Source organism: Macaca nemestrina, chromosome 7, assembly GCF_043159975.1.
Source record: "Macaca nemestrina isolate mMacNem1 chromosome 7, mMacNem.hap1, whole genome shotgun sequence".
NCBI classification, from domain to species: domain Eukaryota; kingdom Metazoa; phylum Chordata; class Mammalia; order Primates; family Cercopithecidae; genus Macaca; species Macaca nemestrina.
Genome location: NC_092131.1, coordinates 128404071 through 128428684, shown reverse-complemented (window position 1 = coordinate 128428684; position 24614 = coordinate 128404071). Strand labels below are relative to the sequence as shown.

General features: G+C 40.3%; 1 protein-coding gene across 10 annotated transcripts in view; it reads left to right on the top strand.

Annotated features, from left to right (window-relative positions):
* The window catches only part of LOC105463782 (neogenin 1), a 258380-nt gene that overhangs the window by 216302 nt on the left and 17464 nt on the right, over positions 1-24614 (top strand). For 5 of the 10 annotated variants that reach the window (XM_011711090.3, XM_011711085.3, XM_011711081.2 and 2 more), the window contains exons 16-23: positions 4135-4230; positions 7304-7527; positions 7611-7749; positions 9733-9840; positions 11082-11276; positions 11969-12001; positions 15370-15438; positions 19915-20062. In XM_011711090.3, coding sequence (XP_011709392.2) covers positions 4135-4230; positions 7304-7527; positions 7611-7749; positions 9733-9840; positions 11082-11276; positions 11969-12001; positions 15370-15438; positions 19915-20062 — 1012 coding nt within the window. The remainder of the gene's footprint in view (positions 1-4134; positions 4231-7303; positions 7528-7610; positions 7750-9732; positions 9841-11081; positions 11277-11968; positions 12002-15369; positions 15439-19914; positions 20063-24614) is intronic. The other 5 variants (XM_011711087.3, XM_011711082.2, XM_011711083.2 and 2 more) reach the window with 4 other exon arrangements.

Here is a 24614-nt window from a genome sequence, read left to right as displayed (position 1 = left end):
AAAAGCATAGGAAAAAATCTTTATGACTTTGGGATAAGCAAGGACCTCTCAGGTTGTAAAACAGCACAAATCATAAAATTTAAAAATTGATAAATTGGATTTCATCAAAATTTTAAAACTTCTACTTTTATAAAGATACCAATAAAATGAAAAGGCAAGCCACAGACTTGGAGAAAATACCCACCATTTAAATATCTAACAAAGAATTTGAGTCTAAAATATATAAAACTCTTACAACTCAGTAATAAGGCAGCCCAATAAAAAGTGGGCAGGAGATTTGAACAGACACTATACCAAAGAAAATACATGAGTGGACAATAACCATATGAAAAGATGCTCAGCAACATTAATCATCAGAAAATGCAAATTAAACCCACAATGAAATATTATTGCATACTCGCTAGAATTGCTAAACATTAATAAACTGGCAATAACAAATATCAACAAGGATACAGAACTGGAATGTTCATACTAGCTGGTGGGAATGTTTGATAGTACAGCCACTTTGGAAAACAGTTTAGCGGTTTCTCATAAAGTTAAACATATAACCTAGTAAAATCCCACATGTAGATAATTAATTAAAAGAAAAAAAAATACATGTCTGCGTAAAAACTTATATACAATGTTCATAGTAACTTTGTGAACAAGGGGAAATAACAAATTTTCATCAACAGGTAAGTGGTAAATCGTGATATACCCATGGAGTACTACTCATCAATTAATAGGCTATCAAGACACAACAGGAATTAATCTCACAAACATGCTAAGCAAAGAAGTCAAACACAAGCCCCTACATACTATGCTGTTACATTTTGTGAATTACAAAATAGGCAGAATTCGTCTATAGTGACAAAGCAAGATCAGTGGTTGCCTGGAACCAGGGGTGGTAGGAATCAACTACAAGGGAACCAGGGAGCTTCTTGGAGAATTGGAAATGTTCTATATCTTGATTTTGGTGGTTATTATGCAAGATATATATATTTGTCAAAACTGTAAATGTACACTTGATACATTTTATTGTATGCTAATTATACCTCATAGTTGATTTTTTTTTTCCTTTTTTTTTTTTTGAGACAACATCTCACTCTGTCGTCTAGGCTGGAGAGCAGTGGCATGATCTCAGCTCACTGCAACCTCTACCTCCTGGGTTCAAATGATTCTCCTGTCTCAACCTCCAGAGTAGCTGGGATTATAGGCATGTGCCACCACGTCCAGCTAATTTTTGTGTTTTTGGTAGAGATGAGGTTTCACTATGTTGCCCCAGGCTGGTCTCGAACTCCTGACCTCAGATGATCCATCCACCTTGGCCTTCCAAAGTGCTAGGATTACCAGCATGAGCCACCACACCGTTGATTTTAAAAGCAAAAGAATTCGAGAAATATTTATGTTTTATAATAAATAATTTATTTTGTCAGGTATAATTACTTTTCCAAATTGGATTATCATTATAGATCTTTTTTGAAACACTCGTTTTTAAAGTTAAAATCTGCCCTGACCAAATTTTCATTCAAATTGTCTCCTTGTAAACATCTTTCCTAAGAACAACTTCAAGTGCCTAACAGATGAGTTATATTTATCCTTTCTGTTAGAAAACAAGCTGGGATTTAAATCTTTATTCCAAAAAAAAGCAGCCTTTATCTTTTCCTTACAAGGAAGAAACAGTACAGTTAACCTAGGAAATGTATCCCCACATGAACATCTTTTAAGACAATTGTTAGAGAGCAAAAGGAAAGCTTTGCTGGTAGAATAAAAATGCCAGGCACAGTGGCTCACATCTGTAATCCCAGCACTTTGGGAGGCTAAGGCAGGAGGATCGCTTGAGCCCGGAAGTTCAAGACCAACTTGGGCAACATATTGAGACCTCATCTCTACAAAAAATTTAAAAAATTAGCCAGTCATGGTGGCATGTGCCTGTAGTCCCAGCTACTTGGGAGGCTGAGGTGGGAGGATCGCTTGATCCCTGGACGTCAGGGCTGCAGTGAGTCGATTATACTACTGTACTCCAGCTGGGTGACAAAGTAAGACCTTGTCTGAAAAGAAAAAAAAAAAAATGTCCCTGTAGTGACCAGCCTCATACTGTTTCCTTTATGCAGCTACTGACGTGAAACTCCTTTGCAGTATTGACAGGACATGGTCCTTGATTTTCAGGTGCTTTCAGTCTAACAGAACAAAAAGAAAACACAAGAAACAATGAAGTGAGTTGAAGTGAATTTTGTTCAGAGAAGGGAGAGCTAGCAAGACACAGTAGAGCAGTCAGGGAAGAAACACCTGAGCTCAAAAGATAGAATCAAAATAGCATTTGAAACAGAGATGAGAGGAGTGCTGCATGTGCAGAAGAGAGTAAACAGATAGAATTTATTAGAAAATGGAGTACATATTACAGAGTAGCAAAAAAATTAATGTGGCATAAAGTAAAATAAGCTTGAGCTATAATTATTGACCTAGATAGATCTAAGATGCATATGATGTTGAGTTAAAGAAGCAAGTGAGAGGTGGAGAAATACAGTTAGCAATTCATCTATTCATCAGCCTGGAACTCTCCCCTGAGCTTCAAATCCATATAAACATCATATATCTCATATTCCATCTGGCCCAAAGTTAAAGTTAATGCATTCTTCCTCAAACCTGCTGATTGATCAGCAAATATTTAATGAACACTTAACAATATCCCAGACACTGTGCTAGAAATAGAGCAGAGAATGAGACAGATGTGCTTACAATTATTAGAAATAATACAATTCAAAAATAATTGAAATTGTTCACAGTGCTGAGGAAAGAAATGGGCTTTGTAACTAGAGAGGTTAGTCCAGTGTGGACTGAGCCCTTTCAGATGAATAGGCTTACCTAGGTAAACAGGAAGAGTGGGATGTGTCCCCAGCATAGGGAGCAGCTGCAAGCAAGAAGGCCCCGTGTTGGAGAGAACACAGTGCTCAGTGAACTGAGAAGTGGCCGGTAGTGATGGAGCACAGAGAACTAGGCAAAGAGTGGTGGGAGAAGACAAGTAGTAGATTCAATAAAACTTGATTGTTTGTCTGGAGGGGATGAGGGAAAAGGAGGTCTTAATAACTCCCAGGTTTCTGGCTTGAGCAGCAGGATTGGTGGTCGTGTCGTTTACTAAACTAGGAGACACCGGAGCTGGTCTGAAGCTGGAGGCAGGGTGGGGAGGGACAGATTTGAGACACCCAAGAGGAAATGCCAAACAGACAATTGAACATAAAGGTCTGGTACTCATAAGAAAGATCCAGACTAGAGATCTGTATTTGTAATTGATGACACATACATGCTAATCAAAACTAAGGAAATGAACGAAAGTGCATAGGGTGAGAGCAAAGAGTGGGAATAGAAGAGGACCTAGAATCAAGCCTTGCACATGTGTATCGTGATTGTTCTTGCCCCTTTTCCCAATCTCAGTGAATGACATTACTATCTATTATGTTGCCCAAAACCCTTTTTCCTTGCCAGTCAAGAAGTAAGTCTTACTGATTGCATTTGTTGTCAGTCCTGACACAGGAAGACCTGCCTCTATTTGTTGCCCTCTAGTGGCAATCCAGGGAGTAGGTGGGCCGCCAAAAAAGCAGCTGTTTGAAGCTTTTGAAGTAACACATGCCACATGAGACATGGCTCATGAGGCATGATGGCTAGATGAGGTTTGGCCATTTCTGGATTTGGAGGCCACTTGGAGAGTCAAGGACATTGAGCACTTACTGACTTCACAGTTTATCTCCTACTTCTCTACCTTGTCTGTTGTCATCGCTGTGCTTCCGGGAATGAAAGGAGTTTATTTAATTCCATGCTCCATCTGCAGGCTTCAGCACATTAAATCTTATCTCTTCAGTCTCAGCCAAGCCCTACATCATACCCTGAACATCACTAAACCATAGGAGAGGCCAAGAGAGAATTCAAGCACAGCCCACCTCCTCTACTGAGACTAAATCCAGGAAGTTGGTCCCGGCCAGTTTTTCTGTACTATGTGTGCTTCCATCTCCACATGTCCCCGCACCCTGAAATAATCCCCCATAAAAAATTGTAAAGTTATCTTTCTTGAATTCTTCTGTGGTTAAGATTATGCACAGCCACCCTTGAATTTTTAAAATTCTGTAGTGAGCATTTTTTATGTGTGTGCCTTTTCTTCAGATCCGAGCTCTCACTATGTGATTACCCTGAAAGCATTTAATAATGTGGGTGAAGGCATCCCGCTATACGAGAGTGCTGTGACCAGGCCTCACACAGGTAAGGAATCCTATCTTTCCTAGTCTCCAGCACTTTTCCCAACAGCTTAGGCAGAATATTGGCATGAGGCCTATCCCGTAGGTGTTAGTGAAGAAAAAGCGTATGGCACATTCGGGTGCTGACTTCAAATGGAAAGTGGGCTTTCAGCATGGAAAGTTCTGTTAATTCCTGTTTTGCATTTTTTGGAAGATTCTAATTCTGCCACGTAAGCCATTCTGTGTAGATATATACACATGTTCTTAATTTGTTAGGATGTGGAAAGCAGAGTTTTTAGATAATTAAAAGTGATTTTCCATCTTTTGGGCATGTGAGTTGAAACTAAAGTGAGTCAAAAAAATGCATGTTACTGACTGCGGCAATAAATGCATGTGATTCGTGAACCCAACATCATTTGCATTACTAGCCACCTGAGTTGGTTCGGAAAGTATTTTTCTGTGTGCCTTTCATACGCTTGAGTATAAGGTCAGAGGTACTAGCCATTTCATCAGTTATACATTTATTACAAGCAAGACCAAATATTCATTGTTTTTCTTTGAATTATCTACTTAAAATATCTCTAAAGGCCAGGCACAGTGGCTCACGCCTGTAATCCCAGCACTTTGGGAGGCCAAGGCGGGTAGATCACGAGGTCAGGAGATCGAGACCATCCTGGCTAACATGCTGAAACCCCGTCTCTACTAAAAATACAAAAAATTAGTGTGTGGTGGGCGCCTGTAGTCCCAGCGACTAAGGAAGCTGAGGAAGGAGAATGGCGTGAACCCGGGAGGCGGAGCTTGCAGTGAGCCGAGATCATGCCACTGCACTCCAGCCTAGGCGACAGAGCGAGACTCTGTCTCAAAAAACAAAACAAACAAAAAAATACATCTCTAAAATAAAGTAATATACATGTCATGTAAATTTTTCTATAGATATATGTGACATCTAATTTAGATCTGAAAGAGAAAGTTTATTAAAGTAAATATGTTAGAGTTATAAATTTTTTAAAAGGCACTGGAAACCAAAGAATTCATTTTTGGAAATGTTCTTTTTCATTTATTTCCCCAAATTTTGATTCTGCCTTGTCCAGTGATGCCTGCTGGATACGTAGCATAATTGTACAGATTTGGTAACATTCTTAAGGAAGGCTTACCTTTCCTGAAGGAAGAGTACACTCTTGAGTTCCTTTTGCTTTATTTGGGTGTAAGCTATGTCACTGTACTGCCATTGGACCCATCACATCAGGGGGTCTAATAATCTCTGTCCTTTTTTTTAAGCTTCTATTTAAGACTACTATGTGTTTGGTAGTTCTGTTCTGTCTTCTATATGCTTACAGTTTATAATTTCTTTTAGAAATAGCTTTAGTATTACAAAAAGGAGAAAAAAATTCAGTGAAAAATAATATTTAAATAAGTGGTCTGCTACTTTCTAAAATCAGGCTTTAATAATAAAAAACAAGTTTGAAATTACTTTCTTTTATGTGGCATCTAGATATGTTTTCTAAGGGTTGCTACATATAAGAAAAATAATTTCTCCAGGAATTCTAATGACTTCTATACTCGAAGGTGCATTTTCTGTAACTAATTAGTATGTGTCCTGCCAAACTTTGAACAAAGCTCTTGGTTATATAATGTATGGTGCTCCTCTGTTATTTTTAGTCCTCATTGTGCAGGAAATACACAAATGGAGACTATTACTTTAGCTTAGCAGTTATTCATAAACAGGGTCTATGCCATTCCACATTTTGAGTAATAAGGGCTAGTCACCATGGCTATGTGAGAAACCCATTGTAAACTGTGAACTTAAATCAGTATGTGTATACTTAGAAAACCTAAGCATGAATTGGGAAAGCCCATATGGACTCTGCTGTATTGCCCTGGGTGCGTGGTGCGTGGTGCTTTTGTGCTCATTCTGGCCTCAGAGAAGGTGTCTGTTGTATATGGCACAGGACAGCTCCATGAGGATAGACTTTCCATCAAATAAGTACTGTATAGTACTCTGATTTCTAAAGTTTGTGAAGTTTGTTACTTGGAACTGTGATAACCATGGCATTTCCCTTAACTGATGGGGATTCATCCCTGGGTTGTTCTCTGACTATGGAAGAAACGATATTAGATAGTCCAGCATGGTGTCAGCTATGTCACTGTACTGTCTTTAGACCCAGGACATCAGGAGGTCTGAACTTGACCCTTTGTGGATATCAGATACCCTCAATACCCATGGCTGATATTCAAGACTCAGGTTTTGAGAGTTGGACCCTTACATGAATAGTGATATGCACAGATAACTCTTGTCCCAAAAATTCAGCCACATTCACTGAAATCTCAAACCATGAGCTTTGTATTGCTTGTTTAGAAATTGTACCCCTGATTTTAAAAGCAGTTTTTGTCTTCGTGAGCCTTTTTGGTTTTGGGGGGGTTTGTTTGTTTGTTTGTTTGTTTGTTTGTTTGTTTGTTTTTTGAGACAGAGTCTTGCTCTGTCACCCAGAATGGAGTACACTGACACAATCTCAGCTCACTGCAACCTCCCCACCTCCCAGATTCAAGCGATTCTTGTGCCTCAGCCTCCCGAGTAGCTGGGACTCCAGGCACCCACCACCATGCCCGGCTAATTTTTGTATTTTTAATAGAGACAGGGTTTTACCATGTTGGCTAGGCTGGTCTTGAACTCCGGACCTCAGGTGATCTGCCCGCCTCAGCCTCCCAAAGTGCTGGGATTACAGGCATGAGCTGCCACATCCAGCCTCATGAGCCTTTTTGAACAGGAGGTAGAATTTTCAAGTTATTTTAAGAAAATTCAAGCATGAATACATTAATATAATCACTGGATTATAACATTTTAATATGCCTATAGAATGCAGTAGAGAATATAGTTTATTACTGCTTCTCTTAACATTTTTCTGTAATTTTTTTCCTGAAAGAACACAAGTGGAAATAGTCTTTTAAATGAATGGTGGTTATCTATTAACTCCGAATTTTCTTTCTTTTTTCTCCATTTCTCACCTTTTCATTCCATTATATTACCCTGCATTTCCCTTTTATTTTATTTTTGTTTACATTAAAATGCCACTTCCCTTTTTAAATTATTTTCTGCTCAGACACTTCTGAAGTTGATTTATTTGTTATTAATGCTCCATACACTCCAGTGCCAGATCCCACTCCCATGATGCCACCAGTGGGAGTTCAGGCTTCCATTCTGAGTCATGACACCATAAGGATTACGTGGGCAGACAACTCACTGCCCAAGCACCAGAAGATTACAGACTCCCGATACTACACCGTCCGATGGAAAACCAACATCCCAGCAAACACCAAGTACAAGGTACTGACACATTTGCCTTGGCCAAAAAAAGCTAATCATTGATGTTTTCTAATTTTAAAGTTCTCAATTCATGTTTTTTTCAGAATGCAAATGCAACCACTTTGAGTTATTTGGTGACTGGTTTAAAACCGAATACACTCTATGAATTCTCTGTGATGGTGACCAAAGGTCGAAGATCAAGCACATGGAGTATGACAGCGCATGGGACCACCTTTGAATTAGGTATGTTGTCGGAAGCCATGTCACATGGCTGCTTTTACTTCCCAAGGAAAGAATTGAGTGCATGAATTGACATATTTACAAAACACGGTGAGCAACTACATTTGGAATTCAGTGTTTGCTATTTCAGCTGATGAGTTATTTTTTTTTAATTACTGAGCAAGAACATTAGCAAATAACAGGATTCTACAGGGAAAACAGATAAATTACAAAGCACTGGGTAGATGTAAGGGATTATTGCCATTAATCCTGCTTTACTGGTAAACTGAGATAGATAAGATGAAGTGACCTGCCCTTGACCAAACAGTTCCAATGCCATGCTTGCTTGGAGCCTGAACACTTTGCTAGGTGACCCCAAAGCTGCCTCTGCAGTTTGCTTGCAAGCAAATTAGTGTCTTATAAAATCTTCCACTGTAATAATCCTGAAGGTCTTTGTAAGTGGAGACGAGAGAAAAAAGATGACTAAGCAAATTAAAGAGAGAACAGGCTATCTGGGTTTGAGAGTCTGTTTGGTTTTTGCTGACTTCTAGACATGCCTTTCTGCTACCCCCTGGGCTTTCCTAGTCTAGGGATATGCATAACCATTTCAAATCTCTGTCTAGTTTGGCCTCCTATTTCTTTCTCTCCTATATAAATAACAAAAAAATAGAGTTATAAATCCACAAACTGGGCTTGGCCTCAGTGTCTTTTTGTCTTCTGCACAGTTCTTTGGACTTCGTACAGAGAAAAGGGTTGGATTTGAAGAGTTAGAAATACAGTGCATCAAAGTTTAAACAGACCTTGAGTTTGCTTTCTTTGCCAACCATTTTAAGAAAATGTTTTTACTTCACTCCCAACCCATTAGCTAACAACTGAGATTGTGTTTTCCCTTAGGATATTTGCATTTCACCAGGCTTCCTTACATTTTATACTAGGAGAATTCTAGTATTTTAGGAAGAGTTGAGTAAATTTAAGGATGTACTTACTTTGCTCATTTTCCTACTAGTATGTTAAAAGTTTTCAGCTATCACATGGAAACACAAGAAACATATTGTCCTGTTGTATAAGCAAATGGCTTCATTTTAGAACTGTAACCTCAATAGTTGGCAGTATGTTTGCAGAATAAACTCATAATGAAAAATATCTGTAAATCATCTATTCTTTGAAGAAATAGGGCTTTTAAAAGTTATATTTGGGGCCGGGAGTGGTGGCTTGCACCTGTAATCCCAGTGCTGTGGGAGGCCGTGGCGGGCAGATCACCTGAGGCCAAGAGTTCGAGACCAGCCTGGCTAACATGGCGAAACCCCATCTCTACTAAAAATACAAAAATTAGCCGGATGTGGTGGTGCGCACCTGTAATCCCAACTACTTGGTAGGCTGAGGCACAAGAATCACTCGAACCCAGGAGGTGAAGGTTGCAGTGAGCCAAGATTGTGCCTCTGCACTCCAGCCTGAATGACAGAGCAAGACTCCATCTCAAAAAAAAAAAAGTTATATTTGGTTTGGAGAGCCAACTATAAATGAGAGAGAAAACTGTTATACAATTTAAAATATTCTGACAAAATAATCCATTGTGACAGGGAAAAAGTCATCTTGAACAAATTACATAACTTCTCTAATTTTTTGGTGTCCTGATCCATAAAGCAGAGATAGTGATAACTGCCTTTCAGATTTTCTACAAATATGAAGTGAGATACTGTGTGTACGTTACCTGGTATACAGTAGGTACTTGGTACAGATGCCACTTGACTTCCCACCTAATTATCCTGTTTATCCCTGACTCCCAGCCAAGATGCCAATTCTGTATCTTCATAGTATGGTGTTTCCTCTTTGGTACTCTGCATATTCTTTTTATTGCAACTTTTGATAGACTGATTTCTTTGAAGCCGGAAGCTTTATCTTTATTGCCTTGTGCCCTTTATTATGCCTTACAAGTGGAAAAGGTTGAAGAAATAGTGAACTAATTTGAAATGGACAGAAATTATTAAAAATATTGTTATTTTGTAGTTCCAACTTCTCCACCCAAGGATGTGACTGTTGTGAGTAAAGAGGGGAAACCTAAGACCATAATTGTGAATTGGCAGCCTCCCTCCGAAGCCAATGGCAAAATTACAGGTAAGATGCAATCCAGTGTGCATTTCTTTGTGCCCTCTTCCTGCCTGACAGGAGTATTCCAGGAGAGTACAGTGTTGCTGGAAGAAGCAGGAGTCTGAAAGCTGGCTTGGTCATTTTATGGGAAGGTGTGAGTCACGATGGTCCTTGAAATTGGAGCGAGGCCGTGCTGGTTACCCATAGCGGCATAAAATGGGTCGCATGTTGGTGGTTCTGACTGCAGTTGGGGATGGGAGGCACAAGACAGCCTTTGGCTATAGTGGGACTTCGTAGACATTTATTTTCCTCAGGAAAGCTGTTCTTCTCTGTCTCTGCCTAGATGGACAGCTTCAGAATTATATATCCCCTCCCTGGTTCTATAGAGTAATACCCAATAAACAGAGATTCTGCTCTTATACCCTGAAGCCACAAAAAAAAAAAAAAAATTAGATATTGAATTCCTTTTCCCCACCCCCCAAGACCTGCTACTTCAAGTACCTGTGCTCTTATAATTAGAGTTAAAAGTGTGAACTGGCCTAGGCCTTTGTAGGGACCTGGAATTTTTTCCTTGTACTTGCAGAGGAAAGCCTTCCACATTAGAGGGGACACTCTGCTTTCCTCAGCCTTATCAGGGAGGGAAGCCTGATGGGGTTCAGCTGCTCCTACTTCCTTTGGTGCCTCTGCCCCATGTAGGTGTGTGCTGAGGAACTGGGGTGTGCCCTAAAGTTCCTTTGTATGAATAGGTGGCCTAAGGAAATGGAAAGTGTTTCTTAGCACTGCCCTGCTTCTTGCTTTCAGTAGGAATCTCTTTCTGTACACCCTGGTCTTTATGTCATTTTTTAGGTTTTGACTTTGCCTCTTTTGTGAAAGAATGAATCATGACTTGACTTGGATCACATTTTACTTTGTCTTTTAAAACCAGCAACAGCGCAGTGCCCTTTTGCTGTGGGTAAGATAGACTCATGGTTGTGACGTTTCCCTTCTCAATGTGGGGATTAAGTGCCACCTGGTGGAAGTATCAGGTGACAGTTCATTGTGACTCTGCCGAGGAGTTCCTAGGAGATCACATTGGTGAGAGCTAAAACAGCCTGTCAGGCAATTCCTGGTTTTCAAAACTGCATTATTTTAATTGTAGACCCTTGAGGGTTTACTATTCAAATATTATGCTATAATATGCATTTGATATAATAGGTGCTTATTGATTTACTGAATGCAAAAGGAAAAGCAGGAATGATACTTCTTTTCCCATTAACTCCTTTGGACAGGTTACATCATATATTACAGTACAGATGTGAATGCAGAGATACATGACTGGGTTATAGAGCCTGTTGTGGGAAACAGACTGACTCACCAGATACAAGAGTTAACTCTTGACACACCATACTACTTCAAAATCCAGGCACGGAACTCAAAGGGCATGGGACCCATGTCTGAAGCTGTCCAATTCAGAACACCTAAAGGTAATGCTCCCCAGGCTGAGGGTTTTGTTGTGTGTCTCTTTAGTGGGGCTATGCTGACACTATCACTTGAGCATATAGAGTCTGTGGATAACATATGAAGTCTTAATGATGAGCTTGTGAGCCATGGTATGAAGATTTATCCCAGAATGATTCCTCACCTACTCATTGACCACCAAATCAGTGTTCCCCGGGTTACCAGCCTAAACATATCATATAAAAGAGGACATTGGCTCCAGGGGCTATTTGGGGCAGATGAATTGCAGTGATCTGAAAGTTTTTACCAATCAGATCAGATGTGATTCTTTTGGTTCCCATATAGAGAAATAATAGTGTGTTCTTGTGATGGATGGTTCAACTCATGCAGGCTGTTAACCTGAAAGACTTATTTGTGGACCTTATAGAGAAAAAGAGACTAAAAAGGGCCTTTTAAATAAAACCCTAGAGAAGAAAATGAAGATAAAAGCATTGAACCAAGTGAGCTTAGGCTAATAAAATTTAACTGGGGACTGAATCTAAGGAATTATAGAAACCCTGTGTGAATTTAATTTCTGTTAGTACTAAAGTCAAGATTCAGTTTGTTTGGAAGTTTGTGGGGGTTTTATTTTTTTTCCTTTAAAAAGTTCTGCCTGTCCCATCTTCAAAGCTTGTGATCCTTGCTCTTGTTTTTTCTTCCCCTGTGCTTGGCCTGTTAGCGGACTCCTCTGATAAAATGCCTAATGATCAAGGTAAATGAGTAGATGGCCTCTCTTTTCTTTCCTTTCTTTTATGACCTATTATTAGCTTTTTTTTGTTTTTTGTTTTTCCTGAAAAATCAGCACCATGTATTAAAAGCCACACATTTATTGGCCAAAGTAGAGTTGAGTCCATGTTCTGAAAAGCTGGGGAATTTGTGTAGAAGCTAACTAGGCAGGCAGAAGAAAACTGAGTCAATAAACTGGGTCCTGCAGCTGTAGGAGATTGGTCTTAAGTGTGGATGAGATCATCTTTTGTGCTAAGTTCTATAACAACGATAGGCATTTGAGTCATAATTAGACCGATCATACCAATTGTTCATATTTGTAGCATCTAGAATTTTATTAGTGTCTTTAAGTGGAAAGTTGTATCACATTCAGTGAATACCCTATTTTCCTCTTCCCACAAAGAACCCACAGATTTACCTCACTAAATGTTATGATTCTCTGTGATTAAATTACTGCTTTGTTTATTCTGTTACCATAAACTTAATTCAGAGCTCTTTTTTCATTTCTCCCCTTAAATATGTCTTATCATATTAAAAGAAGATCGAAACTATTTGAAATGAAAACTTAGGCCGGGTACAGTGGCTCATGCCTGTAATCCCAGCACTTTGGGAGGCCAAGGTGGGAGGATCATTTGAACCCAGGAGTTCAAGACTAGCCTGGGCAACAAAGTGAGACCCCCTCTCTACAAAAAATAGGAAAAAAAAAGTTAGCCGAGCATGGTGGTGTGCACTTATAGTCCCAGCTACTCCGGAGGCTGAGGTGGGAGGATTGTCTGAGCCTGGGAGGTAGAGGCTGCAGTGAGTCATGATCACACCACTGCACTAGGCAACAGAGTGAGACCCTGTCTCAAAAAAAGTAAATAAAATAATAGTAATAATTGAAATGCGGACTTAGGAAACAGGGGCCTCCATGTCACCATTCTTGAAACCATCTGTCAGTTGTCTTTCCACTGTAATTGCCATGGTGGAGGGATAACTATACTTTGTGATTTTTATCTGTAGGAAGTCAGCTAATGCTAGTATGTTTTCCATACTGAGAATGAACATTAAAAGTAAATTTAACGATTGCTCTATTGGTTTAAGAGTAGTTATTAGAAATGCAGGGTATTTGGATCTTGGCTAATGGCAAGGAAGAGTCAGAACTTGCAGTATTGAGTTTTCCAAAACACTTTGGAAACGTGTTTGCATTCAGTGAGTCTTTTGCTGTATGTTGGAGAAACTGCAAACATACTTTCTGTTGTGTGAAAGTGCAGGAATATAAAAATACCCATAATATATATATGCACAGAATATAAATGGGCTCATTGTTTTCTCACTTGACTCCATAGCCAGAGTGCCATTCTTAGCTGCATGACACCTCTGGTATTTAAAATTCTTTACTCATTGATGTTTTTGGTGCTCGGTTCATCCTTGGAATTTCTTGTTCATAGTTTACATTCAAGAGAAACAATGTTAGGAAATATAGGAATATAAACCATCCAGTTTGTTAGCAATGGTGTTCTTTGACAATTATGTACATAATACAATGCTCTGGATAGTTTGGCTTAAATGTAGCCTGTCTGTCAGCTAAGTACACTTAAACCTGAAGAGCCTTGCAGGTGCTAAGCCATCTCCACCAGCTAGACTTTGTCATAGTGAAAAGCATATGAGGAACAACTGGACTCTTAATATATGGTGTGTGTCATTTGGGAGAAATGATGGCATTAGAAGTAAGGAGATAAAGTAATATGTGTGGACAATGGAAAAAGGGCCAGGGACTGGGAGTAAATTCTAGAATATGCCCATAGCATAGAACAGTGTTACGCTTCCAGAAACTGAAAACCTACCAAAAGAACTCCTGTTACCTTCTCTTGGTAGGTTTTCAGCTTCTGGAAGCGTGGCATTGTTTTAGTCACTCGATTTATTCTCTTAGATGAACTGCATACACAAACTTCAGATTTTAATTTTTTTCATTTCATCAAATACATTATATATATATATATATGTGTGTGTGTATATATATATATATCTCCTGATAATTTATAGAAGTATTTGACATTAGCTCTAATGTTTTACAGAAACACCTAGTTTATACATTTCTAGTAAGGCTTTATTTGTAGAAATAACTCTCATTTATAAGTGTTTTTTGAAGCTTCATGCTCTCTGCCTCTGTAAAGGGAAGATTATACTCTTTCCTGAAGATTTTTTATGCTTGTAATAGGAGTAAACATTTATGGAACATTTACTATGTGTCAGGCAGTATTAAAAATATTTTGTGGGATTAAATTTCCATTTAATCCTCACAACAGCTTTGTGAAGTGGATACCATTATTATCCCTCTGTTACAATGAGAAAACTGAGGCCCAAAAAGAATAAACAACTTGCCCAAAGTCAAACAGTTGTATATGATGGAGGCAATATGCAAGTGCAGTCAGTCTATTAAACAATGTGCTGTATTAGCCTCTTAGTTAACTTCATAAAACAGCTTTTACTTTGCAATTCTTTCAGACCTCTTTTCAGAAGAAGTATGATATTGCTTTCTGGGTATAAACCTTAGAGCTTTATTGGAAAAAGGTCCTTGTATTTGCTTTTCTCAAGCAGCTTTTCCTATAAATGTGAAGAGCAAAATTCAAGACCAAGTATAAACATTTTTAAAAAAACTGATATTTGCACTTTCTGAGGCCTGCTTCTAGGGTGGTCCTATGCCTGAGGTCAGCAGCCTCACTTAGTATGTTCCCTGATGATGGATTAGGAGACAGTGTCTTTTTGAGCAACTAGGAGGAAGACTGTTTTTTTCACTCCTGAATGTAGGTGACTGAGCAGGAACTGAGAACCTGATTTGAACTTCCATTTACCTTCCTGCTCCTGCTTAGGGTAACTTTATATTCAGAAGGACAACTTTGTAATTTGAGAAAAGAATCTAAACAATACTAATACCTGCTAGGTATCCACATAGCCAGGTCCCTTGGAAGAGTATAGTTCTTTAATGTAGACATTGACCTAATTAGTCCCCTTGGTTCCTTTTCTAGGAGAAGCTACTTTTGCTGTAAGTCCTCTGAGCAGTCCTTTGGGAACTGTTTCCCAAGCTAAAGGAATAGCACCTGCTGTCCCAGCTTCTAAACAGCAGTGACAGTCAGCTCACAGCTGTGAGACAAGGGTGTCAGTCTTTCAGATGCCTCATTGCATAGAAAACTCTACCTTAGTTTGCTTTCCACACGTAGACTATAGATTCCCATGATTTATGTGCTACTTTATTTTCTCATGGACAGAATAGACTAAAAATTGTGTTTTTTGTTTAAAACACTCACTAGCTATGAAGTGGACTGTCACGCCAAATGTGTGGGGTCATTATTGACATGATTTCTTCTCCTTTAGCCTCAGGGTCTGGAGGGAAAGGAAGCCGGCTGCCAGACCTAGGATCCGACTACAAACCTCCAATGAGTGGTAAAGCCCTTCCCATGATGTTTTTTCCTTACTATGGACATGAAGCAGTTTTGCTTAAATTTTTGAAATGTCTTTTATAGCTTATGTATGGTGGGTTGTAGCATATTAACCTATTTTCTTTTACTACTAGATCTAAGTGTTTGCCAAATTACTCCAAGCCCATGCGTTGTAGGACCCATAAATAAAATTGTTTCCCCAGTTATCCAACTTAAGATTAATTCCTAAACAATTTGTTCATCCTGTTGCCTACTGCCTCTAGAAAAGAGTTAGAATTTTGCTTTCAAAAATAAACCCTCTAGTAGGATTACCCACTATCCAAAATAAACCAAACAAATGCTTTTAGAATCATTGAGTTTTTGCAATACAACTACTTACTGCAATGTTTTTAGTTTAGTAATTCTAGAAAATTCTTCCACTCTCCTAGCCATCCTGAGAGCTGGTGTCTTCTAATTTGATGGTGACACCCCCATCTTTACAGAACTTCAACATGTATAAGCTGCTTTCACACATGAAGTCACAATTGATTCTTATAACACAGTGAAGCAGGGAGAACAGATACCATTATTCCCATTTAATACATTCAGAAACTCAGTGGAGAAGTAATGTGCCTGAGGCCACCCGCTAATTATGGCAGTCCTAGGATCGAAACCCAGGGCTTCTCATTTCAGGTTGTGCTTTTCCCACTGTCGCATTCAACCTAAAAAAGCAGTGGGTCCTATACCAGATGTGGAAACCTACTAGGAATGACTCTTAGTGTCTCTTCACATATGGAAGAAAGAGACATATGAGAAAAACACCTGTCCTCTAGTAACTTATATTCTAATTGTAGGAATACAATGATGTCTTAGTCTCCAGCTATCTACTTACATCAAAAGTGGAACTGCCCAGACTTTAATGAAATCAGCCTTAAAAGAACCAGACAAATGTATATCCTTCCAGAAATAATTATGTTCCAGGTTCCAGGACTCTGTTTATGAGTTTCTTCTTCTCCGTGCATATGTGGCATTTATATTGTGTCCACCGTGTAATTTTTAAGGCTGTGGGGAAAGTAATTACTCCTTTGTCTTTCTTTCATTTATGTATTCACTCATGCATGGCATGTTTTTTTTAGGTTTTTTTGGTTTTTGTTTTTTTTGAGATGGAGTCTTGCTCTGTTGCCTAGGCTGGAGTGCAGTGGCATGATCTCGGTTCACGGCAACCTCCGCCTCCTGGGTTCAAGTGATTCTCCTGCCTCAGCCTCCCGAGTAGCTGGGATTACAGGCACCCACCACCATGCCCCGCTGATTTTTGTGTTTTTAGTAGAGATGGGTTTTCACCATGTTGGCCAGGCTAGTCTTGATCTCCTGATCTCAGGTGATCCACCCACCTCGGCCTCCCAAAGTGCTGAGATTATAGGCAGGAGCCACCACGCCCAGGGCCCGCATGCACATTTTTAAAGATGCAGGCTGTATGTGACAAGCTGTGGGAGCAAGAGGAGTGAGTAACAAACTACCTGATAAAGGGAAAGCTTCCAGGAAGAGGTGCCGTCTAACCCGGATCTTCAGGGATGCTAGAAGATTGCTAAATGTCAAGAAAGGGAATGAACATTCCAGGAAGCAGTATCAGCATGTGCAGAGGCATGGCAGTATGCTAATAAAACAGCCTGCTCTCCCCAGGAGTCACACTGCATAGAGACAGGGTGGAGATTGACTTGAAAGTGCAGGTTAGAATCAGCCTGTCAAAAACTCAAGTACCAGTGTTAAGAAATAAGATAACATGTGAAATATCTGACGTGACTGGTACTCTATAACATCCATGTTTTATTGTCAACTATTACTACTCTGATAACAGTGAAGAATAAGTTGGGGGCTAAGAGTATAAAGTCAGGGAAGAGGGGTTAGGAAGCTGTTACAGGCCAGGCATGGTGGCATGCACCTGTAATCCCAGATGCTCAGGAGGCTGAGGCAGGAGAATCACTTGAACCCAGGAGGCGGAGGTTGCAGTGAGCTGAGGTTGTGGTTATGCCACTGCACTCCAGCCTGGGCGACAGAGTGAGATTCCGTCCCCCAAAAAAAAAAAGAAATAAATAAAAAAACAGTAGTCCAGATGAGGCATAAAGAAATGGCATATATATTGTCCCTGGTAGGACTGTTCTTTGGCAGCTCACTCTTGCTGTATCTTGGAAGAAAGCTTTTGTCCAGCTCACACGTTAGAGGTCAGATGTGATTAAATGAGAATTTGTCAGTTAAATGCAGGAAAGAAACACCTCCGCCTCTGCCTGCCTCCCATACTTCAGCTCCCCAGCCTCTAATTTGCAATGCCTGCCCTACCAAATACCCAACCCTGTAGTTTAGCACTGCTGTTAATGACAGTGTTATGGAAACCCTACTCTAATATGAACAGTATGGTCCATTTTAGTGGCCCCAGTACGATGGTCTTTCCCAAATATAAAAATGTTGTTTTATTGAAGGTCAGTATGTACAGTTTAAATTGTCTGTTTACCTTTTTCTCATAAATGAAAGATAAAAGTGATTGAGCCAAATGTAGAATAAGCTCTTAATCCTTTCTAAGTCAGCCCCAGATTTAGCACTGTACTTAGATATAGTCTATAAAATCAAAGAAGCAAAGTTGGAGGGTCAGTTAATCCGGCGTTGTGGAAGGGATTCCCACAATGAGTGTAAGTTTGGATTAGAACATAAATTTATAAGCCAGATTGTTAGGAGAACCACTTCAGGAGATTTATTTATTTTGTTTGTTTGTTTTTGTTTTCCACCTAGACAGTCTCACTCTGTCGCCCAGGCTGGAGTGCAGTGGTGTGATCTTGGCTTACTGTAAGCTCCGCCTCCCGGGTTCACACCATTCTCCTGCCTCAGCCTCCCGAGTAGCTGGGACTACAGCGCCCGCCGCCGTATCTGGCTAATGTTTTGTGTTTTTTAGTAGAGACGGGGTTTCACCATGTTAGCCAAGATAGTCTCTCTCCTGACCTCGTGATCCACCCACCTCGGCCTCCCAAAGTGCTGAGATTACAGGCATGAGCCACCGCGCCCAGCCAAGAGATTTTTTTTTTTTGAACACACATTCCAGGCCATACTTTGATGGTAGGAATTTCTTCCACAGCATCCCACGCTGGCAGGATGCCTCTTAAGTACTTCCAATAACTAAACACTCATTACTTGGCAAGGCAGCTCATCCCATTATTGTACACCTCTGATTGTTAGAAAGTTAAGAGAGAGAGAGAGTAGCTAGAAGGAAAGACATCAGATATCTCTGGTAGTTAGACATGTGTAGTGGGATTTGCCACATTTTATAATATGAGCATATATAACTTAATAATGAGTAGGGAAGCAAAGAAACGTGCTTCAAGAAATGGAAGACAGCAAGACTTAGAGCTAGATTACAAAGCCTAGACCTCATCCTTTCAGCAATAACAATAATAGGAAAAGGAAAAGAAAATCTCAATTTCCTTCTTCAGGAAATCTGGGTGACAGAGTGAGATTCTATCTCAAAAAAAAAAAGGGGGTCCTAAATGGTCCAGCCTCTGCAACTTTTCCAGCCTCATCCCCTTTTTCCTCCTCACTTCCTTCTGACTTGCATCTCTTTGCTTAAACACTGGCTGCATTTCTCTTCTTTGATAAGAGCTTGTTCCTGCCTCACGGTCCTTCCCCTTGTATGATAGGATCTTTCTTATTCAGATCTCGACTAAATGCCATCTTCTCAGAGAAGCTTTTTCTAACCACTCAATCTAAATTAGCTACCCAGACACTCTGTATCATATCCCCTCATTTTCTTTTTTTCACACCATTCGTTATTAACTAATAATTCCATATATGTCGTTTGTCCCATTCCCCCACCAAACATTCACATCTTTGTTGTTCACCATTGCACCCTTAGTACCTAGAGCAATGACTGACACATAGTAACCATTCAGTATTTGTCAAATTAAGGCATACTTCAGACCTACTGTTTCTTGAAGTTGAACAAGAGAATTAACTCTGCATAGGCTGTGTATCTATAAAAACAGACTTTACTTTTCATGTAATTTTTATAATCTCAGATATCTGTCTGCTGGGGAAAACTTTTGCTTTGTATGAATGAACATTTTTAAATGGTTTTGAAAACCAGAAAACTAAATGATTTATAAATGGTGCTTTACAAGACGAGTTTATGTATCACATGAGACACCAGAGAGGCAAGACTCTTTATCTGTCTAAGTATATCTTAACCTTTGAAAGCTCTTGAATGTTCAGTACAATTTGAGAAGCTTTAATTAAGCACTGTCTTTGAGCAGGCTCTGTCCTGAGCACTGTTCACAGGACAGACTCTTAGCTGTCTAGGAGCTCATCATCTAGAGGAGAAAGCCATGTTCACGCAGCACTTTTATATGAGGCAGAGCAATGATCAAGAAGTTCAAGTGAGATATTAATGGTTCTGTAGCTTGATAGTATGCAAGTTTTAAATTCTCTAACACTAACACATATACCATTTCTCTCTCTGCAGGCAGTAACAGCCCTCATGGGAGCCCCACCTCTCCTCTGGACAGTAATATGCTGCTGGTCATAATTGTTTCTGTTGGCGTCATCACCATCGTGGTGGTTGTGATTATCGCTGTCTTTTGCACCCGTCGTACCACCTCTCACCAGAAAAAGTAAGAAGCCCCAAATGCACCCCTTAGATTTTTGGCATCTGATCTTTTGCTTCCATGTGACTTCTGTATATGGAGTGGTACACAAAGTTAAGGCACAAAAATACATGAAAAGGAATTTCAGATATTTTAAAAGAAAATGGGAAGTGGTTCCTCTTACATGTATCAGTCAGTGTCCTGGCAGAAAAGACGTGGCACATTTAAAAGTATTTCAAAAGAGGTGATTTACAAAGTCATAGGTGGGGTTAGGGAAAACTAGGCAGGGATATTCAGAGGCTAGCAGCTATGATAAGACACCATCATCCTTGGGCCTGAAAGGGCAAGAGGAGAGAGCTGTTTTCAGAGATCTGAAGCAGTAGGAGAGGGCTTCCTGACAAGAGCAAGGTGAGTGCTAGAGGCATGCAGCTGTTGCCAGACTCCTCCCAGCAGACAGTGGCAGGAAAAGAAACACCTACCCTCCACCTACCCTCCAGCCTCTTGCCAGTGCCTAGTATTAGCTATACCCAGCTAGAAGCCAGGAAACCCAGCAGGATTGCCAAGTAGATGTAGTTAATTTAGCTCAACCTCTCGGGTCACAGAGCCAACTAGAGAATAGATGTGGTGAGGAAAGTGGAAAGTGTCTGGCATTGCTGGTCACCCCTTTGGAATACCGTCTGTACATGCCCGCGGTGAACCCAATGTCCAGGAGTCTGTGGGCATTCTCACAGGCTGTATCACAGCACAAATGCCAGCCTAGGTGGAAGAAGACCTTAGGCCTGTCATTCTAAATCTAAGTTTAAGAATATTTCTAAAGAAGTGCTACCAAGTGTGGAGGGTGGGGGTGGGAGTGGGGTTGCTTTAATGAACAGGAAAGGATCATTGATAATTAATTTATCCGTTTCTCAGAGAGACTAGATGTCTGCTAGCCGTGAACTCCTCTGGGATTTTGAGGGTTGTGGCTAATGGTCTAAGTGCAGATAGCAAGGAGCTCAGTTATGTAACGCTTGCTGATACCATACACTCCTACACTTGCAAGAAGCCTTGATCCTAAATTACATTCAACTCAAATATCTGGTTAGCAAGACAGATAGAAAAAAAAGGAGATTCCTGAGTTATTCCTAATAGCAATACCATAATATAGATAATAAAATGACTTTAGTTGCAATATCTTGAAAGATCATAAGATGGGGGTGTTGCTCCACTAGAGAAAGAGAAATTCATGTTTATGTGATTATCCATGTAGACTTGATCTGCCCAAGGCAAGGATGCATGTATTTAATAATTATAAATTTGTTCATTTTCACTGTACCTGTACAGGGCAAGTACAGTCTACCCTGTAACTGCTACTGGTAATGACTTTATGTCATTTTTTGTAGGTTATGTGATATTTTAAATCTCTCTTTCTTTTGCCCAAATGAAATAGCTTTCCATAGCTTGTACTGTATCATTTTTCCAAGAAAATGGAGGCTTCTTTTATAATCTTTCTGACCACTGCCTCTTACAACTCTTCCTTTTTTTTTTTTTTTCTTTTGAGATGGTGTCTCTCGTTGCCCAGGCTGGAGTGCAGTGGCACGTTCTCGGCTCACTGCAACCTTTGCCTCCTGGATTCAAGCAATTCTCCTGCCTCAGCCTCTCAAGTAGCTGGGATTACAGGCACCCACCACCATGCCCGGCTAACTTTTGTATTTTTTAAGTAGAGATGGGATTTCACCATGTTGGCCAGGCTGGTCTCGAATTCCCGACCTCAAATCATCCACCTGCCTCAGCCTCCCAAAGTGCTGGGATTACAGGCATGAGCCACTGCGCCCGGCTCCATCTACTTTTAGTAGTGGAAAACTATTATTTTTAAAGCCTCAAAGACTACATTTATTTTTCTACTCTAGAACTTTTCTTCAAGCCTCTTTATTTGACATTTCATATTTATCTTGTCTTTATGAACTTGATTTTATATCTAGTTTTAGAAATATTGGGATCTTTATTTATTGTTCTTTTATTAAAAGAATTTGAAAACCAAAATGACAATTCCTTAGTGCTTTGGAGGACTTCAAAGTAAAATTTTTTTTAGACAGGATTTCAGTCTGTCACCCAGGCTGGAGTGCAGTGGAACAATCTCAGCTCACTGCAACCGCCACCTCCCGGATTCAAGTGATTCTCCTGCCTCAGCCTCCCAAGTAGCTGGGATTACAGGCATGCACCACCATGCCCGGCTAATTTTTGTATTTTTAGTAGAGACGGAGTTTCACCATGTTGGCCAGGCTGGTGTCGAACTCCTAATCTCAGGTGATCTGCCCGCCTGCGCCTCCTTAATAAGGTACTCAGTCTTCAGATTGAAAGTAAGAATATGAGTTGGTAATAGGCTCTATTCTGTGTATTGGCACATCCTACAGATTTGGGTCCCTTTGTCGAAAGTCATCGTATCAGATCTTCACAGGGTTTTCCCCTCCCCCACTTCCCCAGGTATCTGCTTTGCAAGTATTCCATTGACTGTTGAAAAATATAAGTGAGCTTTTCTGGCTACTTTTCTTCCTCTGTAATACCTGAGGTTCATTTAGATGGTAGCTGCTTACAGAGTCCTACAACCTCAAAATTGACAGAGCACTTAGAGAATCTAAACCCTCGTTGGTTCTCAGCACATTCCGCCTTAGCCCTTGACTGGCAACAGATAAGCTGGGCTTCTCCTTCATGAAGAAGGCAGAAGCTGTCAGATGAGAACGACCTCAGCACCCCGCCATCAAATCTGACACCTTTCTACATTGGTGATCATAGTTTCCTCTTCCCTCCTAAGTGTACTTCCCCTGTTTGAAGCCAGTTCCACCCTTTACCCCCTGAATCTCATTGTCCTCCATTTTTCTAAGACCTTTTACCTGCTATTATTCCTCTCTCCAGCATAGCTGACCTCTTACTCATTATTGGCCACCTCTTCAGTATTTAAGTGTGCTCTAACTTCTTCTTAATTATAATTAAGGAATAATTATAATTACAACCTTACCCCTACTCCCACCCCCTGTATGGTCCTTATCACCAGCTGCTTACAAACCTGCCTTCTCCACCACAGATTTCCTTGATTACTTGCTTATACTCTTATGTCTGTTCACTCCCTACCCATGCATCAGTCCTTTCTAATCTTTATTCTGCCCCTACCACTTCACCAGAATTGCTTTTGTGGAGGTCACCAGTGACTTCCATATTGCTAAAGCCACAGAACATTTTTCAGTTCTCATCTTAGTCTCTCAACATTTCACAGTCAGCTGTTCCTTCCTTCTGGAAACGTGTTCTTCTTTTGTATCCATAACAGCATGTTTTGTTTTGTTTTTGTTTTTTTTCATAGGCCCTCCTGTCTACCTAGCCATCAAATACAGACATTCCTCAGGGCCTGGGCCTGGACTTACTGTCTTCTCCTTCTTTGTTCTCCCCAGGTGATCTCATCTGCTCCCATGGCTTCAGCATTCCAGCTGCTCTTGTATTTCTGTCTCCAGCCAAGGCTTCCCTCCTCTGAGTATCAGACTTGTACACCCAGTTTTCTCTTCTACATTTCTTCTTGAATGTCTCAGAGACACTTCAAATTCAGCACGCCCCGAGCAGAATTCATCATTTTTTCAGGCAAACCCGCTTCTGCTGCTTTAAACCCAATGTTAAGTGGCTTAAACCAGAAACCTTAACATCATCCTGTACTCTTCTTTCTTCTTTACTCCCACCTCACCCTACATCCATTTATTTACCAAGACCTGTCATATCTGCCTCCCAAATAACTTTCAAATCTGCCTCTTGCCTCTGCTCCCACTGTCCCATGCCATCAGTTATGACTGAGATTGCAGTAGCATCCTAGTTGGTCTCCTCTTCTATCCCCAACCCCACAGGGCCATTCTTCACATCATAGCTGGTATAAAGTTTTAACTCAAAAGTGATCTCCTTACTCTCTTGCTTAAAACCATTTAATGGTTTCTCATTACTCACAAAGGGAAGTTCAGACTCTTAGCATTGTCCTAAAAGCTCTGTATGATCTGGTCCCTGACTACCTTTCTAGTATTATTTCACATCATTCTCTGCAGGGTTTACTATGTCCCCACTACTCAGGATTTCTTAAAATCCTTATAATGTACCACCAGGGCATTGCTGTCTGCTTTAGGGTTTTGACATAAGCTGATTTCACCACCTGGAATGCACTTTCTATTCCCTTTAGGTCTTAGTTTAAATGTCGCTTCCTCCTCTAGGTTTTTCCTGTTCAGCTTAAGTCCAACTTTTAAGAAGTTACTCTAACATTTGGCATTTCAGTAAGCTCAGAACATTTTAAAATAATAGTTCAACATCTGTATTCCTCACTTCACCAAAAATTCTGAGGGCATAGCAGTCTAGCACAGGATCTGGCATACACTGGGTACCCAGTATGTCCTCATTAGGGGTAAGTAAGAGAGTGAATGGAGAAGCTAAAACACAGAGGAGTAGACATTGTTGTCCCCATTCTTGACTCCATCTAGTTCGTATTCCTAGTTTAGCAGTCTTCGAAGTTGTTCCGGCCAGGCGCAGTGGCTCACGCCTGTAATCCCCGCACTTTGGGAGACCGAGGCGGTGGATCACC